A 16,904-nucleotide genomic window follows, 5' to 3' on the forward strand; every position below is an offset into this window, starting at 1 on the left:
GGCATCTATCCATCAATGGTGCTTGAAAGCTTTTAAATCATCATCACTGATTTATTATCAAATGTCGATTTTCAAACCACGAAAGATAAAATGCCAAGTACATACGTGTTTTGTGCTTATTGGTACAATAAATTGATTTAGAGTTTTTTTCAGTTTGTTGTAAAACTGCCACTTTTTGCCAATTTCAGCCCAATTTTTATTATAATTTTCTATTCTATTTCAAACGTGGACCTCGAGTAAAATGGAATTCTGCGGGAAACCTTTGGGTTCCTATGTAACTGATTTCTGAAATGCAAGTTCAAGTAGGCCGAGTCCTGAAGTAATTTTGAAAAATTTTGTTTCAAATTAATCTTAAGTCCTTAACTGAACAAAAGCGTCATACCATATATTTTCACCACAAATCAAAGCTTGTTCAAGATTAAAGCTTTTACTTTGATTTTAAAAAAGCATCATTCTCATCAATCACAGAAAGTGCTTTTAACAACACTCAACCCGTCAAAATGTCGCTGAATGAAAATCTTGATGTTTCTCAGTGTTCTGCATTAATAAGATACGTTTCTGTCACTGTGCAAATAGCACAGAATGTTCCGACCCTTAGTTTTAAATAAGACATTTTTTTTTCAAATTAGTGACGTTTTTTTTTCTGTGTCGTGTGATAGTAAGATCTGAGCGAAAAAGTAGAAATTTAGTATACTCCGCAGTCAGAGTCAAATAGGCAAATTGAAAAACAGTTTCTGTAGAAAACTGGCTAGGAAAACGAAAAAGTAATTGTAAATTAGAATTAAGTTTTTGTTTATGGCGCTAAAAATTCAAGAGCTTAATTTACTCGAGTAAAACAACATTCGCACGGCTTCAATTAGGCCTAAATAAGCTATTGTGAGCCTGCATTTTTTTTACCAACGTCATTAGCTCGAAGTTAGAGCAAAAGTCAAAAGTTTTCTTAGCGGCTTTTCTAGACACTGAGAAAACTTGTTCAAAATTCTTAAAAGTCGATCGAATGACGACTGAAAGGGCTTTAATTTGATATAAAATCCGCCCCATTCCGATGATTATTCGTGGTACTTCATTTTGCGTGGAAATTAAGACATAACTAAAATACACGAATACAAAGTTCCTCCATATGTTTCAAATGATCGGAACAATAATACGGAAGGACTATAGATTCTGTGTAATGTTTTAAAATAAAACAAATATCAAAACTGAGGCACAAAGAAATCATTTTTGAGTCACTAAGTTAGAAGATCATCTAAAAAATAGTGGAAGCTTCTATTCGATCTTTGGAAAATTAAACTATGCTTTAAACTGTCGTGAAATTATGGCCACACTTGCTAAACGTCGTTTTAGGGTATTAATATGATTAATTAGATTAAATAGTTAATTTCATTTGGAACGTATATGAGTACCGGATAAATCGTCGCGCATAGATAATTTGCAGCTAAAGTTTTTAGCACCATAAATAAATTATTCGAAGCGCCTATAAACTAGTCCAGAATTTGGCCATTTGAAGTTTTGATATTTTTAACACCATTTTTAGCACCAATTTGAAGTTTTTAGCACCATAAATTAAATATTCGAAGTGCCTACAAACTAGTACAGAACTTGGCCGGATTGGCAGTTTTCAAACCATTGACAAAAAAGATCGCAGGTAAAATAAATTTTCCTCAAATTATTTTGATTGCCGAAATTGGCCTGAATAATGAAAACACAATCTATATAATCCTTAAGTTCTTGGTCAGTCGGAACAATGAATAACCTACATAGCTCCTACAACTTTCAAACAAAAAGGAAATATTTGTGTTCAAACGCCGTGGTTTTTTTTTCAGACAATTTTCGTTTTTTTTGTGGACTAGCCAATCTTGACAGAATTTGTTATATTTGGTCATATGGCTCCGAGTTTTGAAGAAAATGAGAAACATATATGCTTGGAGTGGTTTTTGTTTTATCCAGACCAATTACCCAAAAGTTGACTGCGTATGAGTGTTACTCCGGATATCTTCGGGTATCTAAGCGAGTATGCTTGCCACTAATCTGAATGTGGTTGAAAACCATTGATCATCAATTATTAGTTTCAACGGGCGAATTAATAAAGCAAATAATCCGCACTCCTAATCAATCCAAGCTGAATTGAGGCAAACTAATTGGTCATTTTAATTCGACTGAAGTTTTAGCCGTCCAAAGTTTGTCCATTTTCGACTGTCCAAAGTTTGTAATTCATCAAAATTTTATCAAATAAATGTATTTGAGACCAGCTAAGGGGCAGTCGGAACATTCAGTGCTTTGCCTTATGCAGTCGTCTTGTTAAAGCTTAAACGTTGAATTAAAGTGCTACCAGTCGCATTTATTCTTTTATACGTAGAAATTTTGTATTTTATTGAGCTTTTTTCCTGATACGAGCAATCCGGTTTGTGTCGAGTTAGCTCTTCTAAGCACGTAAAAAATTTCTTTGTCCTTTTGTCTGAAATACACTGTTTCATTTCGCCGAAAACAATGCTGTGTGTAATATTGATTTCAATCGAAGACAATTGGTTAATATGTTTTTGACCAAAAATTTCTCGGTTAACTTTCTTGAAATTTGTGCTCAAAGCAAATGAAGCAATTACAGGGGTGAATCTAGGAGTTTCTCGGGGGATGGAGAGGAGGCGGATTTAAAAAAAAAATGTTTAAAATTTTGCCCACCTTTTTCTTAGATTGAGCGTATTGATTTTTTGAGATCTGAACTGTGTAAGTTAATAAAAGACTGTTCCCAGGTTTTATCAGAAAAAAACATAATATCTGCAAACTTATGTTTTTTTTTCATCTTGGTTCGATCATCAAATATCGGCTCCTTCTCCTTATTTTTTTAGTTACTTTATTCAGTTACCCCTAGATTTTTCTCTACTTCTGTCCAATTTATTTCTGGTAGTTAACCCTATTTTAATCCCGTCAAATAAAACTTTCTAAGTGCTTGAGTTGCCTTTTGATAGTTTCCGAGAACTAAATTGATGTCAAATCTAAATTGCTTGAAAAATACCATTACACTTCTGCTTGATTGAGCTCTAAATTGATGAGTCTCAATTGTCATTGGAATATCAATCAATTCAATCAGGCCACTCCCTTAAAAACTTTGAACTCCTTTTTTCGAATGCAATTTTCACTGAAAAGCACTCACTGATTTGGCAAACAAAAGTATAAACAAGACTCCAAACACGCCATATATTTTGCATTTAGCCAAGTCTTAGATAGACCAGAGAGCATGCCTTAATTCAATTTGAATTGATTTCTAAGACGGAGTAACTCTCCACTTACGCGTTAATTCAATTTGAATTGATCTCTAAGACGGAGTAACTTTCCACGTACGAATTATATCAAGACTTAATTGTCCCAAATTGGCCATATTGGCAATCTCTAAAACCCACAACTTCTAAAAAGTGATCTCAGGTGAAATATACTTTTTTTTAGTTTGACCTCAAGAAAACAGTACCTCTCGAACGATATAAAAAAATCGTCAAAAATGCTATTGAAAATATCGAAAACTGTCTGGAGAAAAAAAATCAACCTGAGCACAAGCCGGAACAAAAATAACATGACGTCAAAATCGCCGGAACAATAATAACAAGACGTTCGTGTTCAAGACACACCCCCGAATGATCCAAATGTAGCTGGCTTCGAATTGTTTTTCGTCAACTAAATTCTGATAGTGCTTAAACATTGGTTTGCTGTCAAAATTAAACATTGAACTTCGAGTCGGTATAGTCGGTATAGGTTAAAATTATGACGATTTTGTTTGCCTCATTTTAAGTTGGATCAGTTTTGAGTTCGGGATAAATCGCCAGGCGAAAGTGATTTGCGTTACGCTTTCAACGTTCTATATAATATATTCAATGCGCGCATATGTTAGTCTGGAAAATCAAAACTTGATAAAAACGTAAGTCTAAATTTGATCTCAAAGAGTTTATAACTTCAGTAGGGTATCAAAATTGTGAAAAAAAGTTTTGGTCGGCAGTAAAAGACTTTACCAAACATACATATTTCTTGCTTTTATTTCGAATTTAATTAAAAAATTTATAAAAAGTCTTGTGAAATGCCTAAAGCCGCCACCATAAAATCAGTGAAGTTAGGTTGAGACGATTTATCCACAAGGGAAAAGACCAACATACGAGCTGTTCAGCTCTTCACGGAGAACAGCTATTGAGCCCCTGGTTAAGCACTACATGCAAATTTTTTGGCTATTTTTCTGTGTTGAGTAATGTTGCCTCACGCTCATGCAACGATTACGGATCATGGTGAGCCTCAAACATCCGACCTTTCTATTGAGAGGCCGAGACGTAACCACTTCACCACCGCTCTGCTCGCAAATTAATGCCAAACTTGCAAAATTTAGAATTGGTTTTTATATGACCAATTTGATTAAATACCTCATATCATTTGGAACGTAATTGTGTGCCAAATAATTCAGCGCTTATAGATGTTTCGTGTAACGTTTTCAGCTTCTTAAAATAAACCAAAACTCGCATAAAATAGTCCAGAACATGTTCGAACTGGCAAAGTTAAATATTTCTTTCCTAAAAATTTTGATTTTAGGATGTCAAAATTTTCATTGGTGCCTGATAGTTAATACTGAAAACTGTTATTTCGATCGCCGCACCTGGTCTGGAAGAAAAACACAGCCATTTCATTCCTTAGAAAGTCGGATCACAAGAATTATTCTACAAAATTGCTTTGATTTTCGAAAAAAAAGTGGAATATTTCATCTTTTATCAACGAGAATTTCTTGTACCATCTGAAAAATAGATCAAACATAATACACGTAACTTACCTGCGACGTACGGTTGCAAGGGTTTGAAATTTGTCAGTTTGGAATAATGAACGCTCGATATATTTCTCTCTTTTTACGTTAGCAGTCGCAAATTTGTATCAGTTTGTACTTAATAACGAACAAAAGATGTCGCGGAGTGCTTGCTATTGGGCAACCTGTTGGTGATTTTTTGAGTTGTTTTTGGTGTCAAGTCGGTACAGGTTAGAATTATGACTAATGAGTTTTGCTTTATTTCAATTTCGACAATTTTGATTTCGAGCTAAATTGCCATGCAAAATTAAATTGCCTTGCGTTTCCAAGGCCCTCTTAAAATGACCCAAAACGAACAATGTCAAATCTTCGATTTATATGACAAAAATTTGGGCTCAAAGGGTTAATAACTTCATCTGGATACAAATATCTGTCTTAAGAATCATTGTTTTAGTCACCAAAATTGACCTGACTACGAAACTACCCCGAACATTCGTATTGCTTAATTTCGTTTGAAACTCGGAACAACGAACAGTACAAATGATCAAAAAATTTTGTAGTCAGCGTCATTTACTTACTTTGCGCTTACTTTACAGCTTACTCACATTTATTAAGCTTATTCGTTACTGATTTCCTTCCTTTTGATATAGGTTTTTCCGCAAAGCTTCTTTCGTCAAAACATTTTGTGCAAAGAAGGTTTTGACAGTGTTGATCCAATTATTAATGAAGAAGCCAAAAATCGGCTTGTAAATAGCCTAGCTCCACCACGCCTAAAAAATTTGGAGTAAGAGGTATATTGAGCGTGAATCAGGATTTGCCGGTGATTAGTTTTTTGTTCCGACTTTCGTAGAAATGGACAAAATATTTGTCCTCGCTATTTTCTTAGACAATTTTGGACTGGTTTACCAGCCTTTTCTAAAGAATTTTTTGTACCTTGTGGACATTTTCGAAGGCTTAAGTTAAAAAAAACTAAAAAAATTGTACATAATTTTCAATTGCGACAAGTTTTTGGAAGTTATGATGGCGGTGTGAAAAATTGTCGGTTTAGCCAAGGGCGGTCCTGGGATTTGTCGAATAGGGCGGATTTCAAACTTTTTTGAAAAACAGGTCAGAAATGCCGTTTTTGGGCTTTTTTTGGAAAAATTTGACTTAAATAATTGGGTTTTTCCGTTCCCTTCCCTAGCTGTGGAAAAAAATTAGTGTTGGTCGGCTTAAAATGGATGTCGTGAAAAAATACCAAAAAAGACACCCTTTGGTTGGTGAGGTGGTAGAATAAATTGATCTCGAGGAAAATGAGTTGTTCAAGCTCAATAGTGATTTTTCGCGGTTTGACTGTCGGCGAATTCTGCTCTGGAATAGGTGCAAAAAAGGTTATTATTTCTTTTTGTAATGCTCAGCGCAATTTTCATAATTGCCATTGAAAAAAACTATCTTTTGATCCATTTCCTCAGATGGATTAGTTTCATGGAAAAAAACTGATGAAATAAATGTTGTAGAGTTTCCAGAAGCTTGAAGGTATGAATTTTTTTCGTTGAAACTTAATTTTCTTTAATTGAAGTCACTGAACGTAGTGAAGACTCCTATACTAGAGGGTGGTAGAAAAAAGGCGTCCACCCCCCCCCCCCCCCCACCGCACCCCTCTGAATCAGACCATGATTTTGGCTAATTTCGGATAATTAAGTGCATGCGAACTTTCCTAATTTTCTGCTAATTTATAGCGTAGTCGGCGAACTAGCCGGGCAACAAAACATTTCGAAATTGAATGAAGGCTTTCTTTTTAAATATACTTGCGAGAGCAAAGGTCTTGTGCTCGGATACTAGACTTTTTCTTCTTGTGAACTACTTTCTTTTAAATATGCAACAAACGTAAGGCTATTTAAGGCTTTCAAAATATTATTTTACAAGAAAAATGAAATATAAAGAATTAGAATTTAGTTATTTTGCATGAAAACACAGTAAAAATCGGTAAGAAGTAAGAAATCAGCAAACCAGGGGCGGATATGAGATTTTTTCGAAGGGTGGAAGCGGATTTTCAAAAAAATTCCAAAAATTTTATCGACCTTTTTTTAAGTCGATCAAACTGATTTTCCGAGCTCTCCCAAAGCACTTAAAAACCCTGTTTTAGCCAAATTTTGTGCGCCCCAGGCAAACTCTTGAAGAAACAGGCCAAAAACGGCTTTTGTTAGACATTTTTTGGGTAGGCAGGGGGTGGAATCCTTGAAAAAAGGGCGTCCACCCCTCCCCCCAGTCCCCCTAAATCCGTCCTTGCAGTAAGTAAACAGTAAGAAAAGAAACCAACTGAAAAGCACACAAAAACAACAAAAAAAACGAAATGAAGCGATAACGTTTTTTTGAATAAAAATGCATTATAATCGATTAAAATGGATTATAATTCAATAAAACTTCAGAAATAATTTTTTCAAAAAATAATCGATTATAATCGATTATAATCGGTTATAATGGGTTTTTTGTTTTGCAAAATAATAACCTTATAATCCAATTTTAATCGATTATAATCTATTATTTTTCGAAATTTATGGAAACTGACAAAAAAAAATCCATTATAATCTATTACTTTCTCTTTTTACTGAGTGCGGGATAGTCTCAATTGCCTGAATACTCAATTCGAGTTACCAGTCTCAATCATATCAAGAATCTATTTTCTTTTGGTAACCTATTTGATTTGCTTCTCTCGCAAAATCATGTGAATCCAGCTTATTGGTATTTTTGACTCTTTTTTTAAATCGTTTTTGCCAAAAGACATTTCCGGCCGGTGAAAGTGTGTTTTATGTTTTTTCATCTTAAAATAGGGTATCACAAACAATCATAAGATATAGGATACTCAGCCTTTTTAGTCCTGAATCATTTAAAAAATATATTTTGAGAAAAATTAGTTCAGTCTCGAGAAAAACTGTTTTTAAATTTTTTTGCTTTTTGTCTAATATGCATGGGATTTCATGTCTCTCTTTTTGGCTAATATTATGCAATTTAGTCAACTTTGGCTGAATTTGTCTGAAATTGAAGGAGCGTCTAAGGATTTGACCGGGGAGTTAATTGGGAGTCAATGCAAGTTTTTGTATGGAAATGGATTGTATTGATTTATTCAGATCGTACTTAGTTATTCAGTCAAAAAAATTTTTTTTTGTCTTCGGGTAAATTCCAATTATTTTTCCGACCACTGAAGGTCGATAAAAACTTGTGTGTATCATTTTTTACCAAGGAAAATCAGGTATTACAAACAATCTGCAGATATATCATACCAAAGCGCTTTTAGTCCTGAATCGTTTTTTAAAAAATTCGAGAAATGTTGCTTCAGTGTCGAGAAAAACCCGTTTGAAATTTTTTGCTTTTTATTTATGCTAAAATTGGCGTTATACTAGCACAAAAAGCTTTTGTTTAGGCCGTCTGAAAAAGTTGTTTTCAAAGGTGCTTTAAGCGCTTGTTTGGCAATAAAACTTTTTTGAAAATAAAAAAAGGTGCAAATTGTTAAAAACAAATAAAAGTTTTGTTGTTCAATTTTTCAGAAGACAACTATGGTCGATTATGATTGAATTAATATTTTTCTTATTTATCGTTTTTCCTCTGAGCACTCCACTCTCAAAAATGAAAAAATTACGGTTTTATGAATGTGGTTGAAACTTTCTTGTTTTCTTCTGACGTCAAAATATGATTTTTTTGGTTCCATTGCTTTTCAAGATGTATTGTCTTTTTATATAATCTTCAGTACAAAAGAGATAGAGCAAAGTTTGTATCGCAGTTTAATAGTTTAAAGTAGAAAACAAGCGCTTTTGGTCAAACTGGCTAATTACAGCGTTGTTTAATGATAACTTTTGGCATCCAACTCGTAATTTCTTTTTTGATGATGCTGTAATTCTTCATATATGAGCTCTTCTTTCTTATCAAACTTGGTCACAATTTATCAACCAAATAGCATATTGATAGTTTCGAAGTCTGTGCATTAGTAACGATGATGCGTTAGAAACAGCAAATTACAAGTAATTGAGAATTTTGTGTGATAAATATTTAAAAATGCGAAGAGATAGCTCGCCTTCTGGGCTAGTACCTTGTTTACTTTTGCTGGGCATGTTTGCTGCGCCTCAGTCATCTGCATCTTGTCCTGAGGCATTCGGTAAGAAATCAAATAATTTTCCTTTTCGTGTGCTTCTAGCTTCCAGAAACTTTCCGGCTTTTTTGCCACCATAGTTCTCTGGTTCAGACTCAATCGAAGCTCGGATAATTTAACCCGTTTCGTGCCAATTATGGACTTCCGGATGTTTTCTAGTTGGAATGTTGATTCCAACAGTTGCAGGCAATTTTTGGATCTCTTTAACTATATCCCCCCTCGGGTACCTAGTGACGAAAATCCCCCCTTTTGCAAAAGAGGGATATAGTTAAACAGATCCCAATTTTTTAATTCCACCTGTTCAGATAAGACCTATTAAATTGATATATGATTACTTAGTTTTAAAAAATTTAGTTGAGTCAAATGTTTATATTTCAATTACTCGGTTAACTAGAAAAAAAATGTACGAGTTGAAAGATTTATAGAACTTACACAAAATTGAACATTTGCATGTTTTTATTAAGCTATCGACCAGATAAGTGCGACCAGCTCTTCGATGGAACTCCAGATATGGCACAACTGTTCTGTGGTTCCCAAGAACAACGGTATATCGGTCTACCGACTGTGGCGCGATGACAACGTGCTAGTGCGAGAGTGGGAGTATAATCCGGTTCGGTCGCCGTGGACCTACACGGACGACGGGGGTTCCATTTTTGGCAAGCGAGACGGTCTGGAACCAGGTGCCAGTTACAAGTACTCTTTACACTTGGACTCCGGTTCCTCTGTATCAGAATCTTATTTCTGCCTCGGTTAGTTTTGATAGCTGCGTCTTACTTTCTGAGAACGAGCTGTGTTGTTTGTGGATCTAACTTCTCATTTTGTTCCTCTCTCTTCTCGTTATTAAATCGAAAGCAAGGGTTAAATTAATTAATGATGTTGATATTTTTTGTACTCAAATCAAACTTCTTTTCTGAATTGTGCACAAATTCGATGTTTTTCTGTACATGGGATCCAGATATTGGGCTATAGCGTATTTTACAATTTTCAAGTTGACGTATTTGCCAATTTCAACTCAGATAAAAAGGATTGGAGCATAGTGGTATCATTTTTTTTGCTATTAGTGCACTAGGAGCTAAGTTGATGCAGTGGAATGGCATAGAATGTTTTATAATTGAAATTAACCTATGAACTTTGTTTTCAATTGCGGTTTTTTTTGGAGCTCAGATTCGTTTTTCGGCCATATCCATATCCATGTTCCAAAGACATTTCCATCATTTTTTTATCGCTGCTAAGCCGGCATGTTTTGACATAAAAATTGGCCTAAACAATATTTTATTTTTAATGAAGCTCTAATTGTTGTGGTTTTCTAGATCTTTGATTTCAGTGCCCGCCAATCCTTTCTACGTCACCTCGTATGCCGAAGGAGATCAACTGGTAGTTTCTGTCGTGCCAGATCCCCTTTATCCCGAGCACTCCTCGGATTTCAAGGTTGAAATTACCGGCTTAAGTCTAATCTGTAAGTAGTTTCAGTACCCCCATTACTTAAATTATGTTTTACCTATGAGCTATGTTTCTCTCTCTTCTCGTTGCCACCGCCTACTAAGCCACCGCCTACTCATGGCGGTGGCTTAGTCTTGACTCTTTCGCGGTTTAAAGGTCCCCAACAAGTATACAAGTCGTTGAATGAGGTGGGGGGTTTGAATAAAATTTTTAAATGGTGCTTTCTGTGAATTTTTTTTGACAATTAGAGAAATTATCTTTTTTCTCAAACTAAAATATAAAACGGGGGGAGAAGACAACTTAAGTCAGTTTAGTTTTTCTGTACTTGAATTAACTCAAATTCTTGGGAAAAACTGCCTGAGCACTTTATGCCATAATATGGGAGTTTTGAAACCATGTTTTCGATGACTTCGCAGTTATAAATTTTTGAATAAAGAACCAATTTTGGTACAAACTGATTGGATTAATAATAGGTTTAATTGCGTTATTAAGAGCCAATGAAGAGGCTCGAGACTCTGACTTAAGTCGTGATATTTTTTTCAGGAAAAAAGATTTCTTGCTCGATTTTACGGTTTGACTTTGCTTCCTTTTGAAGTTCAGTTCATTTCCTTTGTTGAAAGGAAGGCAAACTCCACTATGGAACAGCAAGTTGCGCCAAACGTTTACAGCTTGTGTTAAATCAAATTTCGGCATTTTATGTTGTAAAAATGGCTTTTTTGAATATGAAGCAAAACTATTTCATTTGTACACAAATTTGAGAAATTATACCCTTCTAGAATTTTTGGCTCACATTGGAGTCTGATTTTGATATAATTTTTAAATTAAGTCACTTGTACTTTCGGCTTTGTTTTTGTTGGCCCCTTTTTGTTGAATTTTGGGCCCAAGTTTCGCAAACTAAATTGCACTTATTGATTCGGCTGAAATTTCAAGCAAGATTTGTCTTCATCTTTTGTTGCCTAATGTCAACCCAATTTAATGTCGCTGTTGAAAAGAAAACACTTAATTAATTTTTTTTTCGAAAAAGCCGTTATAGTTATTCACGCTCAATTGTCTTTTTTGCTCTTTTATTTTGTTTTCAATTTCAATTTCAATTAAATTGCTTCACCGATGGCAAATTATGCTCTGCAAAAACAAAAATGATAGCATGATGCGAAAAAAAAACTTGAATGATTTTTAGTTTCGAAACTGGATTATTTTTTTTAAATTACCCAGCGGATTAAAAACTTTGTTGCAATTCAAACAAGAGGATTTTGAAATTCAAACTGTTTTATTGTGATGTTTTTCATTCGAAATTAGAGAATTTTGAATTCAAAAAATAAAGGCGTTTTTGTTTTTCTTGGACATTTTTTTTGCAACTGTTGGCTATATTTTTAGTACCAATTAATCAGCAATTTTTGAATAAAATTGAGACAAAAATTTTTCTGTCAAATTAAGGAATCATCAAGAAATTTCTCTGTGTCAATTTTCAGTTTTGTCAAAGGCCATAGTACTTGCACTTAGATTGGATTGTAACTTCCGCTGGGATTGTAATTTCATGAGGCAGTTAGTTATAAAAGACTTTTTTTTCAGATATAAACGCACCTGACACAACGGCCTTGATAAACGTGGGAGCATACATGACAGAATACAGTGTGACGGTTAAATCAGTGAGGGGTGCCTGTAGTGGCTTCGCACTTGAACTTCTCAGTGATCCTTACGTAATTACCGCGTATACTGGTGAGAAGTGTTTTTTTTTGTTTCTGGCTTGATAAAAACTAAAAGTATCCGCAGGTATATTTGTTTGTTGAATTTTGAGCTAATTGACCATATATTAACGAGTTACTCATCTAGCTGTTGATTATTAATTTACACTAAAATTTTTCCAATGGTAGCTCCATTTGTCCTTTTCACGCTTTTTAATTTTTCACGCTTTTTATATTAACATTGATTTATCCTTCTTATAAAAGTTGTAAATTGTATATTTTCTTGTCAATTTAATTTTTAATTTTTAACGTAAATGACAATTTCATCAAGTAGCAGCATGTATTCTCAACCTTGTGCTTATGTAGAAATTACTTGTTTATGATAAAAAAAATTATACGGGAGACTAGAATCGTACAATAATTTATACGAAAAATTGCAATTTTCTAGGCTGTGATTGAGATTTTTTGTGAGTAGCAAGTTTCATTGCTATTATGGGGCAGCTCAGGTGCTTTGGAAAGTTTGATTAATTTCTTGTTGAGGCTTGATGTTCCTTCTGTTTTCAGGGTGCTTGAAAAAGTGTATTGTCGTGTATACTCGATCATGTACGATGTACCTAATATTGTACCTATTATTGGTTTATACTTACACGGCCAGAGTTTGAAACACCGACAATAACACCTATAATTGTGTCTGCGACCAATCAAAACCAATCAAAGCACGAAAGTTTAAAACTCAAGCTTTTTTGATTCTAGCGTGAGGTGTGTGAATTGTCAAAACAAAATCAAACCAGAAAACTTTATTTTTCATTAGAAAGTCACTTCTCTGGCCGATCATCAATGAAAAACATGTGATATCATCGTAGAAACGAATGATTCCCATGTTGTTGTCCTTTTCGTACTTTTTCTCCGTATTTTCATTCTTTCGTATCTTATAGTTTTTTTAGGCCTCGAAACCCCTCTAGTGGATGTGACAGGGTTGAACAGGAGCTGTATCGAGTACAATGTGACTGCTCAGCACGTGAGCAACTCAAAAGTAGTCTACCAACTCTTCAGAAACGACATAATCATTGACGACCAACTCACTACAAATGAGCTGATAAACGCCGACTGCAGTTAGTATCAAATGATTTCGTTATCTTGGGGGGGGGGGGGGGGGGGATGGGTTAATATTTGAAACCTCCTCGTGCGATAACTCGCACTCACTCCAGCTTCGTCTTATCTTCTATGATGTGAATATTATCAAAAAAGTTTTTTTTTTCCAAGAAAAAAAGAGAAAATCGGAATCTCTTTAAACAACGCTGCAAGTTTTCTTTTCAGTTGCTCATTACATATGTACTGCATGGGTAAGTTGCTTGGCATGTATGCAACTTGCGATTATTTGGCATATATGTAATGCTGACATCAAAATCGGAATCAAATATGAGGAAGAATGAAACCAAGAGATTGCTAGCAAAAAAGTTTTCATTTTTGCAAAAAAAGTTCTAGAAAGCGATTTGTAAAAACGTGAGCAAAACCATCTGTCGAAATAGCTTCAAAGCAAAAGTGAGCCTAGGACTTTTAAAAGAGGAGAGAGCAGAGTGGGGTAGATTTTTAAAAAAATTTCATCGAACAATTGCGTTTTGTGCGGTGGTTTATTCACTCTTAAAATTATTGTAATGGCGCCAACAGTGCTTTTAGAACACTTTACGTTTTGTCGTTCAAAAGCGGATGTCGCATAATAGTCCCAAAGGGTGACATTTATTTGGTGCTGGTCTAATTACTGCGAGGAACTCCCCTTAAATCTGCTCCGTGTTCATAGTGTTGACGTTTAGGAGGTACAGACAACTCACAAAAAGATAACTTCGAAAATGGGTAACGCGAAAGGTAGAGATCTGTTGCTGTTTTGAGAACGTGTTTTTTTTCAGGTCTGACTCCAGGTACTGCTTATGACTACAAAGTGACGGCCTTCTCCACTCCCAACGACTACTGGGTGACTAGTGATCCAGCTTCAGAATGCACTCGTGAGTAAAAAGAAAGAAAGAGACTAATAATTCTCCTGTCAGAGAAAGTTAAAACGAACAAAGTCACTTGTTGCGGATTTAGGTCTTCTTTTTTATTTTCTTATTTTATGTTTGTATTCGTTTGCCCTCGATTTTTTCAATGGATGCCTTGGCTTTTGAAACCTGGCTGTGAAACATGAATTTCCTAGCGGAGTTCAAATTTTATTCCGTTTCTTATACAGACCCGAGTTCGGCGACTGATTTGACTGCTCTGAACTCGACCAACGACAGCGTCAGTCTGAGCTGGGTTCCTGGCAGAGGCGGAGTGCACCTGTACTTCGTGAGCGACGACGTTGGAAACACTAACTTCACTTATCGCAGCGACGGAAACCTAAGTCACACACTGTGAGTCAAATGGGGTTGTTTGCGACATAGCCATACGCGCCATAACATTTGAACATTTATCTCGTCCCAAACACTTTTTTAGGGAGAGCGAGTGCATAATGGGATAAATAGGATAAATGTTTTCACGAAATACTGGTCCAAATGCGGAAAATTTTAAAAGAACTGAACTGTTTTATCAGCATGCAAAAATCTGAACATGCAAACGGACGCAACATTTTCAAGTTATTGCAAATTTTCAATCCTTCATCTTCTAATTCTTTTTTTGAAAACCTTATTATGAAGAATTGCTGAATTTAACGTTTTTTTCGAACAACAGGAGCATGCTATGATTGAAAACTATATTTTTATTTAACTTGAAAAAACTTGCCTGGAACAGGTCAATTTTTGTGGAATTATTTGATAACTTTATAAAATTTTTTGATATATTTCTCGAATTTCTAAACAGGGTTGGATCTAAGATTTTCTTGCCGTGTTTCGGGAATTTTTGGAAAAATTAGAGTTTAAAACCGAGTTTTTTGTCGCGCGCTCCCCTTCAAAATTAGTATATATATGTGGCGCCAAAAGTCCGCCTCCACCTAAGTCCGCCCCTTTTTCTTGTAAGAGCGTGCTAAATCAGTTCAGGTAAGTTTCTCAGTATGTAGCCATCAAGCATCTGTCATCCATTCGAGCTTATTTGATTACGGCAGGTACCGGCCTTCGGCGCTTTCTGTCACCCTCTGTTGACCTCTGTAAACACAGCCTTGATAAATTTTGCAAAATTAAGTTGATAGTTGTTTGAATTTACTGCAATGCAAATCTACGTTTTCAACATGGCGCAGCCAGCAGTCCCAAGTGGGGGGGGATCCACTGCGAATAACTGAGTTGTAGCCCCCGAAATGCAACGAACCATCGATGCTATGGGAGTTTCAGTTCAACAGACTCCAATGGGGCATGGTCGCGAAACACGGGTTGAACCCTAAGAATTTTTATTTCGACGCCGCGCTCACGCCAGTGCAAGTCAGCCGACGTAGACAAAGACGGCAAAACCAAGCCGGAAAGCGAGCGAGCCGTGATCTCAACCTATACTTGTTCCTGGAGGAAAAGGGAGAAGACAAACTCCATAAGAGGCGGCCGCATCTCGACCTGTCAACGACACGTTACCCTTGGAGTCTAGACGCGTTCGAAACCGAATTTCAGAAAAAGAGAAACGAAACGTACGAAACATTTCAGCTTCTTTCAAGAAAGCAGCTTATTAATGAATGGCTGGAGCAGTTTCACTCGGTGATGAGTGGGCGCGCAGCTAGATGTAACTTCGGGAAATTAGAAGGGGACAATTTTGAAGGACGTGTTTATCGTAAACATGAATAACCTCGAAGCAGCACAAAACGAACTATGCAGATCAACCGATAAAAAAAGACGTGGGGCAGTTGGGTGATTTAAGGATTTCATAATCCAGGAGCAGGAGAGTCAAGGATTTGATAATCCACGGGAATTGAAGCACCTCGTCTCCCAACACGGAAGTTCGATAATGTGAGTCAACCCCAGCGATCCAGTGGATTTTTCATGGGACTCTGATAGCGACGCGCGACTATATGGTAATGGCGATTCGACATAAAAGAAGTAGGAACCATAACGCCTTCCGGGATTATGCGAACAACCGCCTTCCGGGATTATGCGAACAACCCTTTGAAGTTGATCGGGACGATGCAGGTGATATTGGAAAACAATGGGTGTAAGGCTGACGCAAGAAAAAAATCATCGGGGGAAATTGACCGTTCATCATCGGACGTGACTTGATGGCGCACCTGGGGCTCAAACTGATCCAACAAACACTAGGGGCTCAAGTCATGACCATCAAGGAGGAGCTGCACGGGGATTCGAGGCAAGAGATAGCACTTGAAATATGGCAGGAACACTTCAGTAAGCAGTTTTCAAATCTAATTTGTAGGATAGAGGAAAGATCAGGAACTGTTACGTGCAGGCGGAACTTTGAGCGAATCTTACCCCAGTACAACAAAAAAATCGACGAGTACCAATTACATTGCAAGACAAGTTAAATAACGAAACTAAAAAAAAAACTGCTAAAGCAGGGCCAGAAAAGTTAGAAGATTGTTCCGACAGTTATTTTGTATCGCCAGCTGTGAAAACAGTAAAAAAAGACGGATTCGTAGAACCAGCGCTTGAATCAAGAAAACTTAATACAGCTTCACAAAAACAAGTAGCAAACGCCGAATATAGAAGAATTGATATACACCGTCTAGCAAAAGATCAGCGAGAACGAACTGGGGGATATATATTTTTTCAACCATGGATCTTTTTTACGCATACGGCCAATTACAATCAGCGAGGATACAAATTAGCAGTGTATTTTTTCACTAGTAGGGGTGAAGTCAACGGGTACGTAATGTTTAATAACGGGGTTTTACGGGCTTACAACAAGACCAGCCGAGTTCCGGCGAGCAATGGACTGGTTTCTCTCCAAATTTCCGCACACGCATGCGTTCATAGACAATATTTTTGTGATCACTAAG

At 36.0% G+C, this 16,904-nt stretch overlaps 1 protein-coding gene across 1 annotated transcript in view; it reads left to right on the plus strand.

Annotated features, from left to right (window-relative positions):
* The first annotated feature begins 8,652 nt into the window (after nucleotides 1-8,652).
* LOC134840228 (uncharacterized) overlaps nucleotides 8,653-16,904 on the plus strand; it is a 98,509-nt gene continuing 90,257 nt past the window's right edge. The window contains exons 1-7 of the mRNA XM_063855968.1: nucleotides 8,653-8,894; nucleotides 9,353-9,637; nucleotides 10,213-10,344; nucleotides 11,898-12,044; nucleotides 12,955-13,122; nucleotides 13,915-14,010; nucleotides 14,232-14,394. Coding sequence (XP_063712038.1) covers nucleotides 8,795-8,894; nucleotides 9,353-9,637; nucleotides 10,213-10,344; nucleotides 11,898-12,044; nucleotides 12,955-13,122; nucleotides 13,915-14,010; nucleotides 14,232-14,394 — 1,091 coding nt within the window. The 5' untranslated portion in view covers nucleotides 8,653-8,794. The remainder of the gene's footprint in view (nucleotides 8,895-9,352; nucleotides 9,638-10,212; nucleotides 10,345-11,897; nucleotides 12,045-12,954; nucleotides 13,123-13,914; nucleotides 14,011-14,231; nucleotides 14,395-16,904) is intronic.

The sequence above is a fragment of the Symsagittifera roscoffensis genome, chromosome 1, assembly GCF_963678635.1.
Source record: "Symsagittifera roscoffensis chromosome 1, txSymRosc1.1, whole genome shotgun sequence".
Classification (NCBI taxonomy): Eukaryota; Metazoa; Xenacoelomorpha; order Acoela; family Convolutidae; genus Symsagittifera; species Symsagittifera roscoffensis.